Source organism: Mus caroli, chromosome 5 (assembly GCF_900094665.2).
Source record: "Mus caroli chromosome 5, CAROLI_EIJ_v1.1, whole genome shotgun sequence".
NCBI classification, from domain to species: Eukaryota; Metazoa; Chordata; class Mammalia; order Rodentia; family Muridae; genus Mus; species Mus caroli.
In genome coordinates, this window is record NC_034574.1 from 120,552,316 (window position 1) to 120,573,381 (window position 21,066).

The 21,066-nt window shown below is 45.1% G+C and overlaps 1 protein-coding gene across 4 annotated transcripts in view; it reads left to right on the forward strand.

Annotated features, from left to right (window-relative positions):
- Glt1d1 (glycosyltransferase 1 domain containing 1) overlaps nt 1-21,066 on the forward strand; it is a 92,005-nt gene that overhangs the window by 40,451 nt on the left and 30,488 nt on the right. For 3 of the 4 annotated variants that reach the window (XM_021163965.2, XM_021163967.2, XM_021163963.2), the window contains 5 exons: nt 5,036-5,072; nt 6,815-6,874; nt 18,221-18,277; nt 19,848-19,943; nt 20,742-20,791. In XM_021163965.2, coding sequence (XP_021019624.1) covers nt 5,036-5,072; nt 6,815-6,874; nt 18,221-18,277; nt 19,848-19,943; nt 20,742-20,791 — 300 coding nt within the window. The remainder of the gene's footprint in view (nt 1-5,035; nt 5,073-6,814; nt 6,875-18,220; nt 18,278-19,847; nt 19,944-20,741; nt 20,792-21,066) is intronic. The other variant, XM_021163964.2, reaches the window with a different exon arrangement.

The following is a 21,066-nucleotide window of genomic DNA, read 5'->3' on the forward strand; positions in this document are numbered from 1 at the left end:
GGTTGCTGGGATTTGAACTCTGGACCTTCAGAAGAGCAGTCGGGTGCTCTTACCCACTGAGCCATCTCACCAGCCCCAACATTTCATTTTTTAACATAGTAAACATTAAGGAAGAAACACACGACTCGTGAAGTAGCTAAGATGGCTTGGTCCCTCCCAGATGAGAATATAGGAGATACTGACAAAAACCTAATAAAAGACGAGATTACCTTGTTTCCATGGCTGGGGGATAGTTATTATATTTGAAAGTGAAGCTGTTTTTAATACACATTTTTTGTCCAGGGTTGTGGGTGGATTTTCCAATAAAGTTCAGCCCAGTGTTTTTATTTGATTCGATTTCTTTTCAAATACAAATATGTATAAATAATATAAAGGTATCTTACTCAGCTGTATTTATGGAATTCTTTTAGGTAGATTTTGGAGGAGAGACTTTGATTCATGTACCGTGAACAGCAGCAGATGATGTGTTTTGAGCAATGTAGTCTTAATCTTGCTGGAGGAAAAGCCAGCTTTGGTTTTGAATTTTATGTGCTCTGTTTTGGAAGCAGACTTAACTCAGGCTGTACTTTGGGTAATTGTACCTAATTATTCCAAAGCGGGACCAGATATCAGTAATCCTAGTTTGAAAGATAAGATTATAGGTGTTTCCAGGTCCCTAGGGCTTTCTTTCCCCTTTCTTCTTCTCCTCCTCCTCCCTCCTGTCTTCCTCCTACCTCCCCTCCTCCTCCTCCCCCACTCCCTCCTCCTTCTCCTTCTTCTTTTCTTCTTTTTGAGCCAGGGTCTCAAATGTAGTCCTGGCTGACCTGGAACTCACTATGTACACCAGGCTGACCTTGAACCCAAAGAGGTGGGCCTGCCTCTGCCTCCTGAGTGCTGGGATTAAAGGTTTTGAAGCCACCACTGTGCCTGGCACTTTATGACTTCAAAAGAGAGAATGTGGAGGCAGCAGAGATGGCCCCGTGGTTAAGAGCACTAGCTGCTCTTGCAGAGGACCCAAGTTCGATTCCCAATTATCCATACGGCAGCTTATAATCATCTATACCTCCAGTCCCAGGAAATCCTATGTCCTCTACTGGCCTCTGTGGGTACTGCATGCACATTCTCCCTCCCTTCCTCCCCCAAACCCTGAGACTCTTTTGTTTGTTTGGTATTTGGGTTTCTCTGTATAGCCCTGGCTGTCCTGGAACTCACTTTGTAGACCAGGCTGGCCTCGAACTCAGAAATCTGCCTGCCTCTGCCTCCCGAGTGCTGGGATTAAAGGCATGCGCCACCACACCCGGCCTGAGACATTTTTTAAAGGGAGAGAATATGTGCATATATAGATATCATGTATGTCAATGTACTTTTAAGCAAAGAATCCAGTTCAAAACTTAAAACTGCATTTTTTCCTCCATCTTCATTTAGAAAGGTAATTAAATTGGGTGTGGTGAGATGCTAATCCCAGAGCAGCCTTGCTTCTATTCTCCTTAGAAACACACTTTTCTAATACAAGTAGAGAAAGTCAAGATGTCCCTTTCAGTTCCCTTTTTCTACTCGAAATTAATTAAGCTGGCAACTGAACTCTGTCACTGGAAGAAATGGCCGTACCTGGAGACTTGTGAATTTCTCTATTCATTCATCTCTCGTGGCTGTTTCTCTGGGATTTAATGAAAAAACTAAAAGGCTGAGAACTAAAGCAGCTTTGTGTGTGTGTGTGTGTGTGTGTGTGTGTGATATTTTAAGAGGAAGGGGGAGAGTATTAAGACTCCATTTTAAGGCTCCTGAGAACTTATTACATAATTTGACTAATTATTTGATGGGAAAAGCCAGCATCCTGTAAGGTACATGCTCTAAAATAAGCACAGCTTTGTAAGAGACCCATTTTATAGAATATTACTAAAAGGAGTGGGAGGGGGCACGACTAGGTTAAGAATGGGCTGGGCTGGAGAGCACCTGCTTAGAATTAACCAGGGAGGGGCTAGGGCTTAGTTTAGAGGCTGTGGAGGTGGTACAGCCCTTGGATGAAGGGTCAGAGCGTGGCTCAATAGTATTGCAGTTGTCTCTGACCTGGGAGCAGCACAAGATAAGGACAAAGACAAAAGAAAAGAAGGCTCAGATCACAGTTACAAAAAGACCTCTCATTCTCAGGTTAATATAAAAGGCTAATCTTCTGGAATTAACTTTCTGCCAGTGGAAACTCCATTAAGAGTTCTTGTAATAGATGCAGACTCTAAGGCTCAACGGGGGCAGCAAAAAATAATGACTTTGATTTGAAATTACAAAAAAAAAATGACTTCCGATTGTAGCTTTTTGAAGAGAACCTATATAATGGTTACAAATTGCGCAGAGGAAATCACCACTCCGGCACACGAGGTTCACACAGTGTATCAATGCAGATTACACATACATTGTATCAATGCAGATTACACACAAATTAGCACTTTTAAAGGAGGTCCTTTACCCTCCCGTTCTTTTTTCATAGAAATCTCTTACCAAGCAAGGAGAGAAAACAACACGGTAAAACAAGGCAAGGCTTCACTGTGAAAACATACGTGGGTACGAATGGGAGGCTTTTATAACTGGGCTAGGTGTAGTTCAGTAGGCCACGGGCCCCTTAGCATATAGGATGTAGTTCCATCCTCCAGCCCCACAAAACCTTGGTGTGGTGGTCCTCTGTAATGCAAGTAGTCAGAAGTGGAGAAGCCCCTTACACAAGGTCATCCTTAGCTACCTAGCTTGTTTGAGGCCAGCCCCAGCTACTGGAAGCCCCCCTCCCCCCACCTTTTTTTTGTTTTGTTTTTTTCAAGACAGGGTTTCTCTGTGCAGCCCTGGCTGTCCTGGAACTCACTCTGTAGACCAGGCTGGCCTTGATCAAACTCAGAAATTCGCCTGCCTCTGCCTCCCAAGTGTTGGGACTAAAGGCGTGCGCCACCACGCCCGGCGGAAGCTCCCTTTTAAACAAACAAACCAAACCAAACAAACAGAAAGCTTGAGATGGGGATATGGTCCTAAGTATGGAATCCAACAGGAGGCTTTGAACCTGAAGATGAGAGGTCTGGAGCGCTGGCAAAAGCTGGATTTGGGGCATGGCACAAGATCGATGAAGGCATGCTGTCTAGGCACAGGGGGTGTGGACTGGAAGGTTCTGAGAAAGTTCGTGCTCTGAAGCACTGAGTCCCTAAAGAAGGCAGCCCATGTTGAGGGTTCACCTAGCATGCCTTTTGAACTTGTTATTTTCTCTCGTATATGTGCTGGTGAGGTCTAGGAGGCCACTGGATAACTTGTCTGTCTCCAACCCCTCATTTTATGCTTGCTTTTGTAGACGGTCTCTATTATCTTCTTTAAACAGGAGATCTCATTTTGTTCTGAGGTAGGGTCTTGATGTATCCCACGCTGGCCTCAAACTCAAGGCGATCCTCTTGCTTTACTCTCCCAAGTGATGACATTACAGGCATCCGCTCCTGTGCCTAGCTGAGAAGTGAATTTCGAAATACTTCCCTATAAAGGGCTTTCGAGTTCATGGGATTCTCTCAGCGACACCTGTATTAGCTGGATGCAACCTTGAGTAGGACAGGGAAAACTTTGGTGGGCCAGTGGTTCAAAGGGTTAAATTTAAAACGGCAATGCTGAGGCAAAACCCAAACTGAAGTGAACAGCTCTGTCCTGGAGTGGAAGCTGCCCCTCCCCATACCCGTGGCTGGTTGCCTGTCTTCCCATGGAGGGTCTGCCTGGCTGGGCTTTGTCACCACGGCTTGTTCCCCAACCTGACAGATAAGTTTGAGAACCAGTGTGTGTGTGCCATTTACAGTGTTAGGGCCTTGCTTTGTTAGCGATGGTGCTATGCCCCCACATATATGTATGTGTGTGTGTGTGTGTGTGTGCTCGCTTGTGTATAGAGTGTGTATACACACGACAGAATGATGACCTCTGGCTTCAGGTGTCACTTCCTGACTTCATCAGAATATTTAGGTCACAAAATAAAAATATACACAGAGTTGGTCCCTATTGATCCTGTCCAGGGGACTCTATTTTGACCACAGCCATTAGCATTTGAGTCTCTCCTTTGCTATGGGACAGAGGATCCCCTGCCTCTCTCCAGCTCTCACTTCTGTCCAGACATTTAATGCGCACTAGCCCCTTATCTCTGGGATCTGGAGAAATGGGCTTTTTGCCATCTTGCAGGCTCTTGTGCACTTTTACCAGAGAATACCACAAAGAATAAGAAGCTGGGATCTTGGTATGAAGGGAGAAGGAGAGAAGAAAGAGGAGGAAGGATAAAATCGAAAAAAGAAGAAGAGAGAGAGAGGAGGAGGGAAAGAAGGAGGAACGGGGCAGAAAAGGAAGGAGGGAGACAGCTGCCTCTGGTGGGATTCTGGGAACACTGAAGGCGCTGCTTGGTCTTGAGGTCAACATGTTCTTCCCACTGGCTGCCACTTGTGCTTTTTGGGTCTGTCTCCCACCTCTTCTTTTTTTTCTACCTCCCTCTCCCCCTTTTCTTCCCTCTCCCCATCCTCTCTTTGTTTTCCATTCTTTTTTTTTTGTTGTTTTTTTGTTTTTTCGAGACAGGGTTTCTCTGTATAGTCCTGGCTGTCCTGGAACTCACTTTGTAGACCAGGCTGGCCTCGAACTCAGAAATCCGCCTGCCTCTGCCTCCCGAGTGCTGGGATTAAAGGCGTGCGCCACCACGCCCGGCCCGTGTTTTCCATTCTTTCCTTCCTCCTTTGTCCTGAGGGATGGGGAATACCCTTTCCACTTGGGGACAAAGCACCCCTGAATGGCACTTGTCCACCACCTCTCCTTCAGCCACAGGTACACTCCTGGGCTTTGGGGACTCTCCTACATTAAGCCCGATTTCTTTCTTTGTTCTTCTTAGAGGCTCTCTGTTATTAACGGCAAAACCCTTTAGGAATGGAAGTAACTCTGTGCTCCTAACAAGCCAGTTGTGGGTGGCTTAGAGATGTTTCCAAAAGGGTAATTTAATTATCTTGGTCTCTGAAAGTATAGAATGGTCGGACCATTAAATTTACTCCCTACCTTTCTCTTCCCTTTTTAAAAGCCACATGCAACTGGGAAGATCTTTGTCCAGAGTCAAGGTAAGAACTTTTAAATATATTTGTAATATATATTTAATATATAATATGTAGCGTCTATAATTTCAAGTGTCCATATAAGACATATACGGTTTATTCGTTTCTTTTACTCATTTGTGTTCATGCACACACCACTGGACACACATGGACGTTAGACGACAACTTTTTTTGGTTCTTTCCTGGAACTCACCTTGTAGACCAGGGTGGTCTTGAACTCAGAGATCTCTCTGCCTCCGTCCTGAGGGCTAGGATTGAAGCTGTGAACTACCACCACCTGACTGGCTCTCTTTCACCATCTGAGTCCCAAGGATTGAAGTCAGGCTTGGTGGCAAGTACCTCCACCTACTGAGTCATCTTGCTGGCCCCCTCGATACTCTATATTTTACGAGAATGTTGACTGAGGCAATGCAGCCTCTGAGTGGTACTTAGAATAACCAGAGAGGATACATTTCCATTGCTTTCTAACATTAGAGTAAAAGAGAGATGGGAAAAATTATAAAACAATAAGGAAAAGTGCAGATGACCATACATCCTACCAGTGGCGACAGACTCCACTGCCCTCCCTGTGTGTTATTTTGGTTTCTCTTTCTGTAGACTCTCTAACCCAGGTTGGCCTTGAACTTCTGGCCGTCCCATCTCTAGCCTTAGCTAGAATTACAGGATTGAGCTTGTATAACAATGGAGGCAAATTTTTGCCTTGATCAAAAGGGAAAAGGCTCTCTTCTCTAGCTCCACTGACCCTTACAAGCTGTCCTTGAGGGCAGAGGATGGACAGAGGGGTCCAAAGAAGGACCTGGGACTGATTTCAGTCAATGTAATGGCCGAAACAGGGAGAACTAAAATATGTCGGCCCCACAGGCCCCTCTTGGCTTTATCATGTCACTTAGGCTCCTCTGGGCCTCTGAGACCCCAGCACTAGGCAGATGAACTTAGAAAGGTCAGAACTGAGTGAGTTCAAGGCCAGCTTGGGTTACATGAGACCCCCTAGCTTATTTTTCAAGCTCTAGTCACAGCGGTCTCTATTTCAAGACAGATGTGCCGAAAGGGCTGGTAAAGGGTTTCCGAATCTGTGTAGGTAGAGTCTGGTCCTCGCCTGTTTTGTTTCTTGTCCAGAGAGACTGGGCTCCTGGGGAACTGGCTTGACCCCTTTGTCCGGCCACTGTCTGCATAGACTGCAGGAAGCTCCTACCTTGCAGGTCTTAGGGCTGTGGGGCCTGTGCAGAAGGTACCTAAGCCGCACTCTCTGGGCAAGTGATGACCTTGAAGCAAGGTTAGAGGTGGGTGGATGATGGAACTTATGAGTCCAACCCTCCTCTTCCTTCCTCTCTCTCTTCAGAGCCTTTTTCTGTAAGTCCAGCTTTCCTTGGAACTCGAGGCAGCCATCACTCAGGGCTGAATTTTTTTTTTTTTAACTTAAAAAATCCATTCGAGGAAATGACAGAGGGCTCGCAACCACACAATTCATTGAGTGTCGGTTTTAGGAATTGTAAGTGACGGAGAGCCTTTACCCAGAGCAGTAGAATTCAAGTGCCGATGTTTTAGAAGACTTCCTGAGTCTCTTTAAAAAGCTCAAGGTCTGTACAAACCAAGGTGGTCGCTTGGGATGGTGGTTGATTGGGATGTGACATCCCTGGAATCCACAGGTGCATTCAACCTGAGCCCAAGGGCCCAGGAAACTCCTAAGAAGTTGAATGGATTTGTAAGAGCCCAAACTTCCTTTTTTTCTTTCCTACTCTATCCACCAGGAATTGCAACAATACCAAATGCCAACTTTAACTGGAACACCTTCCTCCAGCAATCATTAGGTAAGGCGTGGCTCCCTTCTTGGCCCTTTGCGGGAGCATCCCTCCGAGTCTGCTGTCAGATGTTTCAAAGCATCTTGCTGCAATTGGCTTTTCTCTTTCTACAATGTTGCAATCTGCACTAACAGAGTGGTGTAGCCTCCACTCTTTGAGCATTCCTAGATGTTTTCTTAGGAGGCATTCCTAACAGTGGGTTTGTGTGAAACTGTACAATTAATCTGAGCTCCTTGCAACTTTCAAGAGTGTCACCTGGCAACCAGGCATGGTGGCCCATGCCTTTAATCCCACCACTCGGGAGCAGAGGTGGATTTCTGAGTTCGAGGCCAGCCTGGTCTACAAAGTGAGTTCCAGGACAGCCAGGACTACACAGAGAAACCCTGTCTTGAAACAAACAAACAAACAAACAAAACAAAACAAAACAACCCCAAAACAAAAGAGAGTGTCTGCAGTGGCATACGGACACAGTCCATAGATGGTGCCGGGGGGTGGGGAGCTGTTTCCGGTCTGTAGTGGAATTCTCAACTCAGAAACTCAACCACTTCATCTTCCATTCACTGCGTGAAATAAACTCAGTGATGCTGGTTGGACAAAAGTTTATCGTGAAAAGTCTTTTAGATATAGACTGATTAGAAACAAGGTCTACAGTATATGCTTTTGGGGGGGGGGTTAAAACTCCCAATGAGATTGCCACCCTAGTCATTTTTGGTCATAAAAGCTAGAACCGGCAAAAGCTGTCTACTGTCATGAGATCTGAAGGCAAGAATTGCTCGGACAGAGCTCTACTCTAGGGTTGTTTGCCTATGAGTTCATTCAGGTGTGTGCACATGGGTGTGTTTGGAGGTCAGAAGGCAGCCCACACTTAGGAGCTGTCCACCTCGTTAAGACACTGTCTCTCACTGGCCCAGAGCTCACCAAGTAGTCCAGGATAGCTGGCTAGTGAGCCCATAGGAATCCTCTTGTCTCTCCCTCCCCAGCACTGGGATAAAAAGTATATACTCTTTTTGTTGTTGTTTTTCGAGACAGGGTTTCTCTGTGTAGCCCTGGCTATCCTTGAACTCACTCTGTAGACAAGGTTGGCCTCGAACTCAGAAATCTGCCTGCCTCCCAAGTGCTGGGATTAAAGGTGTGCACCACCACCACCTGGCTTAAACGTACATACTCTTAGATCTGGCTTTATTTATCTTTTTTTATGTGGGTTCTGTGGATAGAACCCAGGTCCTTTGTACTTGCTTACTGACTGAACCATCTCCCCAGGCCTGTCTTTAGTAGTTTTTACAAGGTCCAAATTGTGGGGGTGCTTCAACACCCCCCAAAGATATATAGGCTTTGCTATAAACTTCCAAGACTCAAAATTTGAAATCAGCTCCCCCATCCACAGTTGATGTGAGGGCACCCCAAATCCGTTTTCATTCTAAAAACCTTACCATAAATCTCCAACACACACTGCATGTCAGCCTTAGTTTCTGTTGCAAAGAAAAATCCCAAGCATTTTCTTAGAAAAAAAAATTCAGTAGCGCATTCATCAATCCCCAATGACAGTGGAGTGGCTGTTCTCGGCATTATAAATGAACCCCCAAGACCCTGTTGCTTCTTCATGTCAGCATGTGGGTACGATTCTTCAGGACGGGGCGGGGGGGCTTTAAATTGCCTGCCTTTAGGTTATTTCAGTTTCAATATATTATAGGACGTGATGGAGGCGTAACTGAGACCCATAATTCCTGAAAGCCAAACGGCTTTCCGTCAAACTCCTTAGTCTCAGGACTGATGTTTGGGCTTGTAGTCGAGTGAGTAACAGGACAGCCAAGAGATTTAAAGTACTCCGCTGAAGGCATTTCCCCCACATGGGGCTGACTTGGCTAGTGTTCCATATCACTGCCAACAGTTAGAAATTCTGTCTGTTCAGAATCCATGCATGCAGGGAGACCCTGGTGTGGCTGGGGTAGCTGATTACCGGAGAAAGACAGTAAAGCAAGAGGAGTGGCTAGAATTGTTCCGAGAGTTTAACAATCATGTGTGAGTTCCCAGTTGTACAGTTGATCATCCCTAGTGGGTTTGGATTTGGGGGGTGCGGGAGATGGCCTATCACCCCATCTCTGGCTCACCTGGGCTTCTTGGAGTTTTTGTGACCTGAGATTGTAACCTGATACTTCCTTGAGCCTCAGCTGAGGAGAGCAGAAGACATAGACATGGGTCTCACCCTTCCTAATACTGAGACTCTTTAATACAATTCTTCGTGTTGTGGTGACCCTCAACCATCAAATTATTTCATTGCTACTTCAGAACTGTAATTTTGCTACTGTTATGAATCATAATGTAAATATCGGATTTGTAGGATATCTGCAACCCCCAACGGGATCTTGACTCACAGGTTGAGAACCACTGATTAGGATTTGATGCAGGCTCTTGGTGAACAAACGTCCTATTATACATAGTCTTCTAGTTCTTATAGTCACTTAAGATTGGAGGGCAGCTAGGTAGAGCAGGATCTCATGTAACCATCTATATTGGTGAGTTGCGGAAGGTCTCCTTTCTCCTTGGGGTCGTTGACCACCCACCCATGAGGGAACAGAAGTAGAGATCAGGGTTCAGTTGGCTGTGAGCATAACAGAAGGACTTCTAGAGACAGCTTCAGTGAGAGAATTCATTCTATTTTATTGTTCTAGGGGAGGGTGTATAAGGGCTCTTAGGGGTACAGGTGGAAAGGATTGTGTGAAGGTTTGTATATGCTCTGTCCAGGGAGTGGCACTATTAGAAGGTGTGGCCCTGTTGGAGTAGGTGTGTCACTGTGGCCATGGGCTTTAAGACCTTCCTCCTAGCTGCCTGGAAGTCAGTATTCTGTTAGCAGTCTTCAGATGAAGATGTAGAACTCTCAGCTCCTCCTGTACCATGCCTGCCTGGATGCTGCCATGTTCCTGCCTTGATGATAATGGACTGAACCTCTGAACCTGTAAGCCAGACCCAATTAAATGTTGTCCTTATTAGAGTTGCCTTGGTCATGGTGTCTCTTCACAGCAGTAAAACCCTAACTAAGACTGGTTGATTGGTCTTAACCTTGCACCTAATTAACATATGGGCAGGAAGCTAGGGCAGAATGTGTGTACTGAGTTATGCACACACATAACTCATTCTTCAGATAAGGTCAGGCATTTGTGCTCAGAGACACTCTCCAAATAAGGTTAGGCAGAGAAAGAGAAGCTCTGATGAGAAAGGAAGTCTTCCATTTTGCTCTGAGTTTGGAGAGGTGGACTGTGACCTTAATAACAGGGTTTTCCAACAAGTCACCTTAAATACCTGATGCTATTTTTTAAAAAAAGATTTATTTAATGTACATGAGTACACTGTCACTCTTCAGACACACCAGAAGAGGGCATCGGATCCTATGATAGATGGTTGTGAGACACCATGTGATTGCTGGTATTTGAACTCAGGTCTCCTAGAAGAGCAGTCAGTGCTCTTAACTGCTGAGCCATCTCTCCAGTCCCTACCTGATGCTGTTTTAAAAGAATATGTATTTATTTTTATTTTATGTGCATGTTTCACCAGCGTACATGCCTGTGACCCTTGTGCATACATGAGCTGGGACTTCTGGAAGAACAGCCACATTCCTAACCACTAAGCAACCTCTCCATCCCCTGATATTATTTTTTTTTACAGTGCCCTCCCTCACTCAGGATGTTGCAGAGTTTCTGATCTGCTCTATCTCCCAGCCTTGGCTCACAAATCACTGTTGTACCACTTTAAAACAGCAAACCAGCTGTGTGTCATCAAGATTCCATATTCTAGATTAAGTGAGCACCAGTGGTTATATAGATTAATAGCAGTCTACAGAACGATAATGGCTTTCCATGTGCTCTTTATGCTCGTTCTTCTCATGAGGATAAGAGTATTTATACCAAGTTCCTCAAATGGTCAGTGAGGTTTCTAGTCTCTTCCAGGTGCATGGCCAGTGTTGCTATGACAGTGTTCTGAGATTCTTGCATACGGTTGCCTACAACCCACCTATCTAAAGCAAAGGAAGTCATGGGCCCTCAAACCCAGAATCCTAGAAAGAGGAAAGCATCTGCTGTCACCTGAATTTTTGATCTTAGCCATTCTGACTGGTGTGAGGTGGAATCTCAGGGTTGTTTTGATTTGCATTTCCCTGATGATTAAGGATGTTGAACATTTTTTCAGGTGCTTCTCTGCCATTCGGTATTCCTCAGGTGAGAATTCTTTGTTCAGTTCTGAGCCCCATTTTTTAATGGGGTTATTTGATTTTTCTGGAGTCCACCTTCTTGAGTTCTTTATATATATTGGATATTAGTCCCCTATCTGATTTATGATAGGTAAAGATCCTTTCCCAATCTGTTGGTGGACATGCAAACTTTATATGCCCCAGTACAGGGGAATGCCAGGGCCAAAAAAATGGGAATGGGTGGGTAGGGAAGTGGGGGTGAGGGTATGGGGGACTTTTGGGATAGCATTGGAAATGTAATTGAGGAAAAGATGTAATAAAAAATATATATATATAAAAAAAAAAGAGGAAAGCTTAGATCCATGAGGTTACCCTCTCCACTTTCCGTTTTCCACTCCCTTCATTTCCTGTTGCTGTGATAAAACACCCTGAACAGGTAGCGCAGCTTAGGAGTCAAGGACTTATTTCAGCTCACAGTTCCAGGTTACACTGAGTTCCAGGTTATCATGGCAAGAACTTGAAGCATATTCACCATCAAGAGCAAAGTGAAGAATGCATGTATGCTTATATTCAGCTTACTTTCCTCTTCCTATGATCCAGGACCCAAAACGCAGGGAATAGTGCTGCCCGCAGTGGGCTGGGTCTTCCCATATCAATTAATGTCATCAACACAGTTCCCCACTGATATTCCTACAGGCCAGCCTTTACAATCCCTTGCTGAGACTCTTCCCAAGATTAAACTAACCATTTTACTTTATTTATATTGCTTATTTATCCCTCTTCCTCCTTCTTCTTTCTTCTTCTTCTTTCTTTCTTCTTCTTCTTCTTCTTCTTCTTCTTCTTCTTCTTCTTCTTCTTCTTCTTCTTCTTCTTCTCCTTCTTCCTTCTTCCTTCTTCCTTCTTCTTTCTTCCTTCTTCCTTCTCCTTCTTCTCTCTCTCTCTCTCACTTTCTCCTTCTCCCCCTCTCCCTGATCCCCCTCCACACACACTACTACACTTGTCTCTGCCTATCTTCCTCCTTCCACTCAGAATTCCCCTTTCTTGAAACAAGGTCACAGGTAGCCCAGTTTGTCCTTTAACTTGCTATGCAGTGGAGGCTGGTCCTTCCTAAGTACTGGGATTAGACGTATGCTACTACGCTTCATTCTCCTCCCATCTTCCCCCCAATTTTCCTACCCCCATTTGTTTTTCTATGTGGTAGAGACTCTTGGCATCCTAACCTGTTCCTCTTTCTTGTCTATTCTTAAGAAAATCTATTTGGTTTTCCTATGAGGTGAGGGTGCTACTGGATCTTCATTTCCGCCCTCCCACCCCGCCCCATAAAAAGGGTTTCTTTGTGTAGCCCTGGCTGTCCCAGAACTTACTCTGTAGACCAGGCTGGCCTCAAACTCACTCATAGAGATCCACCTGCCTCCGCCTCCTGAGTGCTAGGATTAAAAGCACGTACCACCACTGCCCAAATGGCTCTCTGTTTTTATACAGCCATAAATCAGATACCTATTCTATAATGTCGACTCCAGTCAGCATAACACCCTCTGCTAAAGTTTTTCAAGCCTCTTCTTTCCATATAGTTGAGGGATAGGAGAGGTGCCAAGGCAGGGTATGATGGCTCACGCCAATGATCTCAGCACTCATGAAGCAAGGGGAAAAGGGTTATCAAAAATTCAAGACTAGCCTGGGCCCTACAGCTAATACAGGCCAGCTAGGGTTATGTCAAATGATGGCACTGATGACAGGGGAGGAAGCCACAGCAATCTCCACTTGTCCTCATGTGTGATCAGACAGCCCCTTGTTTAGTTGTTGCTGGCAGTGGATGCCAACCCCCCACACCACACACACACACACACACACACACACACACACACACACAATTACAAATACACTAATCTATGTTAAATACATGCATACCGATATTGAGATTTTGCCTTTTACCATGTATTGTAATGCTAAGTGTGGGCCCCCAAGACTTGGAGTCTGTATATAAACCAGTGGCCCTGCCCCCAAGTTATTGCTGATTGGTAAATAAAAATGACAACAGCCAATAGCTGGGTAAAAGAGATATAGGTGGGGTTTAGGTTTCCTGGACTTGGGGTCGCAGAGGGAGGACAAGGAGGAGGCAGCCGGAGGAAGGAGAAGCTGCCGTGGGTTAGGACTCAAGAAAACGTGGCCCCGAGGGCTGGCCAATTGGAGCTAAGAGCATCCCAGATGAAACATAGTAGTAACTCAAGGGTTATTCTTAGGAAAGTAGACTCTGACAACATAGACTCTGACATCATTATCTGTTCAGCTCTTGTGCTAATTACAGCTTATTAGAAATACAAAGGCTGTGTGTGTCTTTCATTTGGGAACTAAATGATATAAAAATAGGGTAGAACCCCCAGGTCAGATTTAAATAATTTCTACAACACACCTGCTGGGCTCACACCCACACTCAGCCTAACCTTACGAGGGCACGGTGAGGGCACGGGCAGGCTGTAGGCGCATGTTTTGATTTACCAGTGAGGATCAGTCACTCAAGTTTTAGGTAGCATGCGCTTTACCCAAGCCTTGGCTGGCCCATCTCTTGCGGCTACCCTTTTAAGAACAAAGAACAAACGCAACACTTTTCCATACGCCACCAAGGGCTGGAAGGTGCCAGCCAGGTCACACACCAGTGGATCTTAATCTTCCCAATCCTGCAACAATTTAATACAGACCTCATGGTGTGGTGACCCGCCAACTATAAAGTCATTTACGTTGTTACTTCATAACTGTAATTGCTTTTATTGCTATGGATCGTATTATAAAACGTTTGGAGATTGAGAGTTATCAAAGGGGTTGCGACTGACAGATGGAGAACCCCACATACTAGACAGCACCCAATCCCTAGTATGCTGGTCTCTAGCCCTTGGCTCTCTGGCAGGGTTTTCTGAGCATTCATCTGTCTGAAAATAAGCCTTCTATCTATGGGCAGGCTGCGCCAGGTATTTCTTTGAATTTTCTTTCTTTCTTTTTCTAGAAGAAGACGAGGCCACGGGATGCCCCTGTCTGTCATTCCTCTAATTTAGTTTCCTGAATTCTCATTACATTTAATCTCCAGCCCAGCACGAAGATTTGAACGGCACAGTGGATATAGGATTAACTCCGTCTCTCCCTCTAGGGTCTTCTGGGTCAGGAGGCTCAAAATCAATTTAGAGAGTTGGGGGGAGTGAGCACTTTAAAAAGTTGAATAGGAAATATCAGGGTGCCTTGCACGCCGTTAGTTTGAAGCGTGCATTTCTATTTTATTGATTTTCATTTAAATAACTTATTTTGGAGAGAGGGTCTCCTGTAGCCCAGGACAGCCCTGCATTTGCTGTGTAGCTAAGAATGACCTTGAACTTCTAATCCCCCTGCCTCCACCCCAAGTTGCTAGCATTGTGAGCTTGTATCATCATCTCTGGTTGATCCCTTGCTGGCCAGTGAATCGAGGGCTTCCTCCAAGCTAGACAAGACCTCTACAAATTGTTCCCTAGTCCCATTTTGTAGATTTCTGAGGCAGCTTAAAGAGACAGGAGGAGACAGGATTCTAACCTTTCAATACAGGTGTTTATTGGTACACACCATGAGGGGGCAGACTATTTCCCTCAGGGGAAAAGGGGCAGAAAAAATTGCAACCCATAGCTCAGGTTTCCATTCTGTAGCCCCTGCCTTTCAGAGTTGCCTGGACAAAGCAAGACAGGCTCTCCCACCATGACCAAAGAGCAAGGTTGAACAAGATTGTCTGAGGGAATCCTGTTTCAAGGGTGAGGTAGTCTATCACCAGCCACCTGAAATTTGGAGGGAGCAAGGGAGGGAGGGAGGGAGGGAGGGAGGGAGAGAGAGAGAAAGAGAGATCACTTTATTTTTTTAATAAGTAAAAAATTTTAAGTACTTCCTAGTTTTGTTTTGTTTTTTTAAGATTGATTTATTTATTTTATGTATATGAGTACACTGTAGCTGTACAGAGAGTTGTGAGCCTTCATGTGGTTGCTGGGAATTAAATTCAGGACCTCTGCTTGTTCCGATCAACCTGGTTCACTCCAGCCAACCCCGCTTGCTCTGTCCCTGCTCGCTCTGGCCCAAAGATTTATGTATTATTATAAATAAGTACACCGTAGCTGTCTTCAGACACACCAGAAGAGTGTGTCAGATCTCATTGCAGATGGTTGTGAGCCACCATGTGGTTGCTGGGATTTGAACTCAGGACCTTCGGAAGAGCAGTCGGTGCTCTTAACCGCTGAGCCATCTCTCCAGCCTGAGAGAGCACTTTAAGGCTATTTATTTATTTACGTGTGTATGTTTTTCTGTGTGTGAGTATGGTAGCATATCCATGCCTGGTGCCCACAGAAGAGGCTATCAGATCCAAGAACTAGGAGTTTCAGGTGGCTGTATGCTGCTGTGTGGGACTGGTTCCATGTTTTCTGCAGAAGCAGCTCTTAACCATTGGAGTCTCTCCAGCCTCTGGAGTGTGTTTTTCATTGTGTGTGACTGCTGCGTGTGACACTCAGCCATCATGGCTTCTCAGCTGCACTATGATGCATAGCTTCCTTGCGAGTGATAGGTAGCATCCTGCAGAAATTGGAGCTGAGGACCATGGACCAGTCTCTTCCCAGGGCTGTCGTTCCAAACCATCCGGGTCCCAGGAGACACCAGGCTAGGTTTCCCTAGTGGCAACAGGTGCGGTAACCCGCTAACTGGGCCAAATAGATGTTCCAGCAGTTATTTAAAGCAGGTGACCCAGGTAAGCAAGAAGGTGGGTGTGTCCTCAGCACCATGTCACACAGGGGCACAGGACAGTTGCTTTACCAGGTGCCAGGTCTCCCCAAGCAATTGTGTGAGTTTCTGGAATGGTATCTTGGTGCAGCATTTGGATCACATATTTATATTTTTCTCCCTATTCAATGAGGCCAATTTCCCACCTTGGGGGTACTCACGGCTCTCCCACTGTCCGTCTTAACTTTTCTTCCTCTCCTGGATTTAGTGCATCTCCCTATATCAAGGGTGTGAGTAGACTGGAGTTGTGTCTTGCTCTGGACTTGGTTGGATTGTCCTGTTGCTGACGGTAATTTTTGAGTACACAGACTCGTATATCTAAATATGCTGTACATACATCTATGTGGCGGTGTGGGGTGTATGTGGGTGGCAGGTGGGTTGGGCATGTGAGTATGCAGGTCCTGTGTGGGGGCCTGCAGCCTCCTGCTTTAGCTAAGCAGCCTCCTCTCTGCTTTTCCCGTGTACAGAATTGTATTCCCTTTGAAATTAATACACAAGTCTGGGAAGGTAATTTTTATGTCCATCCCCAGCAGATGTACAGTCTGAGGATCAGATCCAACATTAGCCGCTCATCTCTGGGAACAAAGGCTTAGGCTGCCTTCTCATTTTGACCCTTCCTTCCCCTTAGATTTTATTAAGGAGGAGAGCTTATCATTTATTAAAGACAATCGCTTGACTCCTGACCTTGGATTCCAGTGCCTGAATTCCAATTCTCCGACCTTGAGACCACATCTGTAGCTTCCGGCTCCGACTTTAGTCAAATATTCACTCACTAAGGTTTGCCTGCTGAGGCTAGTTCACAAGATTCAAAATACTGGGGAGGGCATATAAAACCCTCAACGCAGCTTAGCGATATTGTCAAAGGTTAATTCAGAGACCGTGGCCACTTTATATTTACATTCATTATGCATAAGATAACATATTTTCACATGCATATATAATGTTTTATTTTTAAGATTTTATTTAATTTTTAATTATGAATGTGTGTGTGTGAGTATGAGCATTTGGGTGCAATGCTCAAAGCGGGCAGCAGGGGGCATGGAGTGCTCTGGAGCTGGAGTTGCGGACCCTTGAGAGCCGCCACATGGGTGCTTGTAACTAAACTTAGGTCCTGTGCCAAGGTAGTAATCACTCTTAACCACCACGCCCTTTCTCCTGCCCCAGCATATAAGTATCTTGATCATATTCACCTGGAATTTTCTTTATTTTCTTCCTCTTTTTTTCTTCTCTTTTTCCCTTCCCCCTTTCCCCTTCCTCTTCCCTTCCCTTCTTCCTTCCCTTCTTCCTTCCCTTCTTCTTTCCCTTCCTTCCTTCCTTCCTTCCTTCCTTCCTTCCTTCCTTCCTTCCTCCCTCCCTCCCTCCCTCCCTCCCTTTCTTCCTTCCTTCTTTCTTTCTGAGCCAGGCTTTTGTTATATAGTACATGCTGGCCCTGAATTCCCTGTGCAGCCCATCCGGCCCCAACTTTGATGCTATCTTTCTGACTTAGCCTACTAATTACTAAGACTGAAAGTATATGCCATCACACCTGGCTTAGAAGTGTGTGTGTGTGTGTGCACATCTGTGAGTTGAGTGTGTGGGTGGTACTGGGGACCAAACCAAGATATTCAGGCAAGCACCTTACCACTGAGATACACCCCCAGCTCCTGTGATTGTGCTTAAGGCTTTCCTAGGACAAGGCTGTCACTCTTCACTGTCAGTGTGATTCTGTCCAGCGTCACTCTGGTTATTCTATTATCTGTGCTGACTATGTCTGTCTTTTAAAGTTTTACTGCTGTACACAGACACCATGACCTTATAAAGGACAACATTTAATTGGGGCTGGCTTACAGATTCAGAGGTTCAGTCCATTATCATCAAGGTAGGAGCATGGCAGCATCCAGGCAGGCATGGTGCAGGAGGAGCTGAGAGTTCTACATCTTCATCTGAAGACTGCTAGCAGAATACTGACTTCCAGATAGCTAGGATGAGGGTCTTAAAGCCCATGGCCACAGTGACACACCTACTCCAACAGGGCCATACCTTCTTATAGTGCCGCTCCCTGGGCCACGTGTATATAAACCATCACACTGTCCCTCATGCACATGTATGACACATGCAGTATGCCACTTTTATTCTCAAGACTTAAGTAAGCTCAGAAAAAAATATATATGGACAAGTGCCCATCCTGGAGAAGACAACCTTGCACGTGCTTGGTTTTACAGCCAATTACACAGGCTGTAAATGCTGATAGTTTAGGCTAGCTTTTGTGCTGAGTCTATTAACAACTGCTATTCCATCAATTATATGCCAGTTGCCATAAAACACCTCAAGACCTCAGACAACTGTGGCTGTTTCTCATGATTGCTGTGGGTGTGAGCTGTTGTGGTTTTGTGGCTTAACCAGGCACCCCCTGCTTGTTCTAGGTCTGATAATGCTGTTCCCGAAATGCTCACCTCAGGGTGGGACCTCACTCTGCCAGGGTGAGTCTCTTTATCAAGACATTTTTTTTTCCCCTAAGAAGGTTGTGTGGCCAGATGACCAAAGAGTAACAAGGCCTTTCACAACCAAGGCTTAAAGGTCATATATAGCTACTTTCCCTGCATTTTGTTGGCCAGGAAAGTTCCCACTCTCTCTCTAGTGGTCAGGGGTTTTCAGCTTCACCAGTCATAAGAAGAGTCACAAAAAACAAAACAAAACAAAACAAAAAGAGTCCCAAGACTGGTGCCCAATGCTGTCTTGCTATATAGATATGGCACTTCTAAGCCTTCTCTGTATTATTATTATTGTTATTGTTATTATTTTGGTTTTCCAAGACAAAGTTTCTTTGTATAGCCCTGGCTTTTTCTTTTCTTTTTCTTTGTTTTTGTTTTTGTTCTTTGTTTTTCAAGACAGGGTTTCTCTGTGTAGCCCTGGCTGTCCTAGAACTCACTCTGTAGACCAGGCTGGCCTAGAACTCAGAAATCTGCCTGCCTCTGCCTCCCAAGTGCTGGGATTAAAGGCGTGCACCACCATGTCCAGCTTGTATTTATTATTATTATTATTATTATCATCACTATTATTATTGTGTATGGCTGTTTTGTCTGTATGTATCCACAGAGGCCTGAAGAGGGCATCACATCTCTGAAACTAGAGTTACAGATCATTGGGAGCTACTATGTGGGTACTGGGTACTGGGAATTGAACCTGGGTCCTCTGCTAGGACAGCCAGTGCTCTTAACTGCTGAGCCATGTCCCCAGCCAGTTTTCCTCTCTGTTGTTTTTTTTAAAGTTATACAGATAACTCATCTGGTAGAGTGCTTGTCTAGCATGCAGGGAGCCCTGGGTTCGATCCCAGCCCTGCATGAATTGGGAATGGTGGTATCTCCCTCTAGTCCACTTGGGAGGTGGAGTTAGGAGAATCAGAAATTCAAGGCAAGTTTGAGGCCAGCCTGGACTATTATTATAAGAGATACTATCTCGTGTACTACCCACAAGAAAGAAAACACAAACAAATGAGAAAGAGAAAAAAAAAAAACCACTTCATAAACATACATATCTACTTTTAGAACTGTTACAGTTTTCTGAGGTAAAGTTGACAAATCCAACTGGCAAATGCAGAAAAAAAAAACAACAGGATGGGGAGACGTATGTGTGTTTCCGATTCCTATGGACATATGTTCATACCTACCACGCATCTGTGAATTCCCCAGTCATCCATCCATAAAGCCTCTTTTCTAGTTGCATCAACTGAAACTACCCAAGTCCTTCCTGGGCCTGCTGATTTCTCTCAGTAGTGGCTGGATCACACACACACACACACACACCCCGCCCTCCCCCCCCCCCCCCCCCCCCCCCCCCTCCATCCTTCCCCCTCTATGGCAGAAACCTTGCATTTCATAGCTAGAATAAAGCTCAGACTTACCTATGTAATCTAATGTGTGCGACAAGGCATTTAGAGATCACGCTAGGGGCGGGAAGGCCAGCGTGAGCTGCTGACCTCTGGTCTCCTTGCTGCAGTGCCGTCACTGTTGCCGGGTAACTTAGCCGGTGTCCCACGCTCTTACATTGCAGAGATTGACCAAAGTGCTGACAACCTGTACATATTCCTTATAATCTGTGGACTCAGACCAGTGAAGGATCCTCTGTACCTTGTGGATGCATTCTCAGGTATGTGTTACGCCCTCCTCGGGGTGGGGGACTTGCAAGTAGAGATGTGCCTTGGCTTTCTGTTCGTACTGGGTGCTCCCAGCTGGTCTCCAACTCTCAATCCTCCTGCCTCAGCATCCCAAGTGCAGGAGTTACAGTGTGAGCCTTCATGCCCAGTGGGACCTTAGCCCCCGCCCGCTTTGTTTATTGCATATAAGCAGACTGTTCCTAGATGATCACTTGGGACACAGCCAGTAGCCATTTGGTAACTTACAGGATTAATATCTCTGTGTAGACTTGCAGCTTCACGTGTGAAGGATGTCAGACAAATTAGAAATAATTATGAGCCTAAGTTAGTTTTTTAAAAAAATCTTACCACTTTTTATAAAGATCCATTTATTGTTATTTTATGTGTTTGTCTGACAGCGTTATATGTGTATGCAGTACCTGTGGATGCCAGAAGAGGGCATCAGATCCCCCAGAATTGGAGTTACAGCTGCCATGTAGTTGCTGGGACCTAAGTTCTGATCCTCTGCAAGGGCAGCAAGTGCTTTTAACCACCGAGCCATTGCTTCAGTCCAAAAAGAAAGAGTTCCTTATGTAAAAGCATACAGTGACACGTAGGTGTTCTGAATAAATGAAATTGATTCTGGATAGACTGAATGAATGCTTAATGAGCTAAGAAGACAAAACTCAAAGTGGAGTCATTTGTAGTTAAGCTGAATTATTTTCCAAGCTGTGACTTGAAAGCCATGTGAGCTCCATTCTAAGTCCTTTTTCTTCTTCTCTTTTTTTTTTTTTTTTTTTTTCCTTCCCAAGAATGGCATCAAGAAACACCCAATGTTTACATGGTGATCGTAGGTCCTGAGGTGAGTTCATGGGCTGTGAATGCCTATCTGATAGCTGGTTTTTTCCTCTTGACTTTGTTTTTGTTTGTTTGTTTTTAAGATTTATTTATTTTTTTATTTACTAAATGTAAGTACTCTATAACTGTCTTCAAACACCCAGAAGAGGGCATCAGATCTCATTATGGAGGGTTGTGAGCCACTATGTGGTTGCTGGGATTTGAACTCAGGACCTTCAGAAGAGTAGTCAGTGCTCTTAACCACTGAGCCATCTCTCCAGCCCACTGACTTTGGGTTTT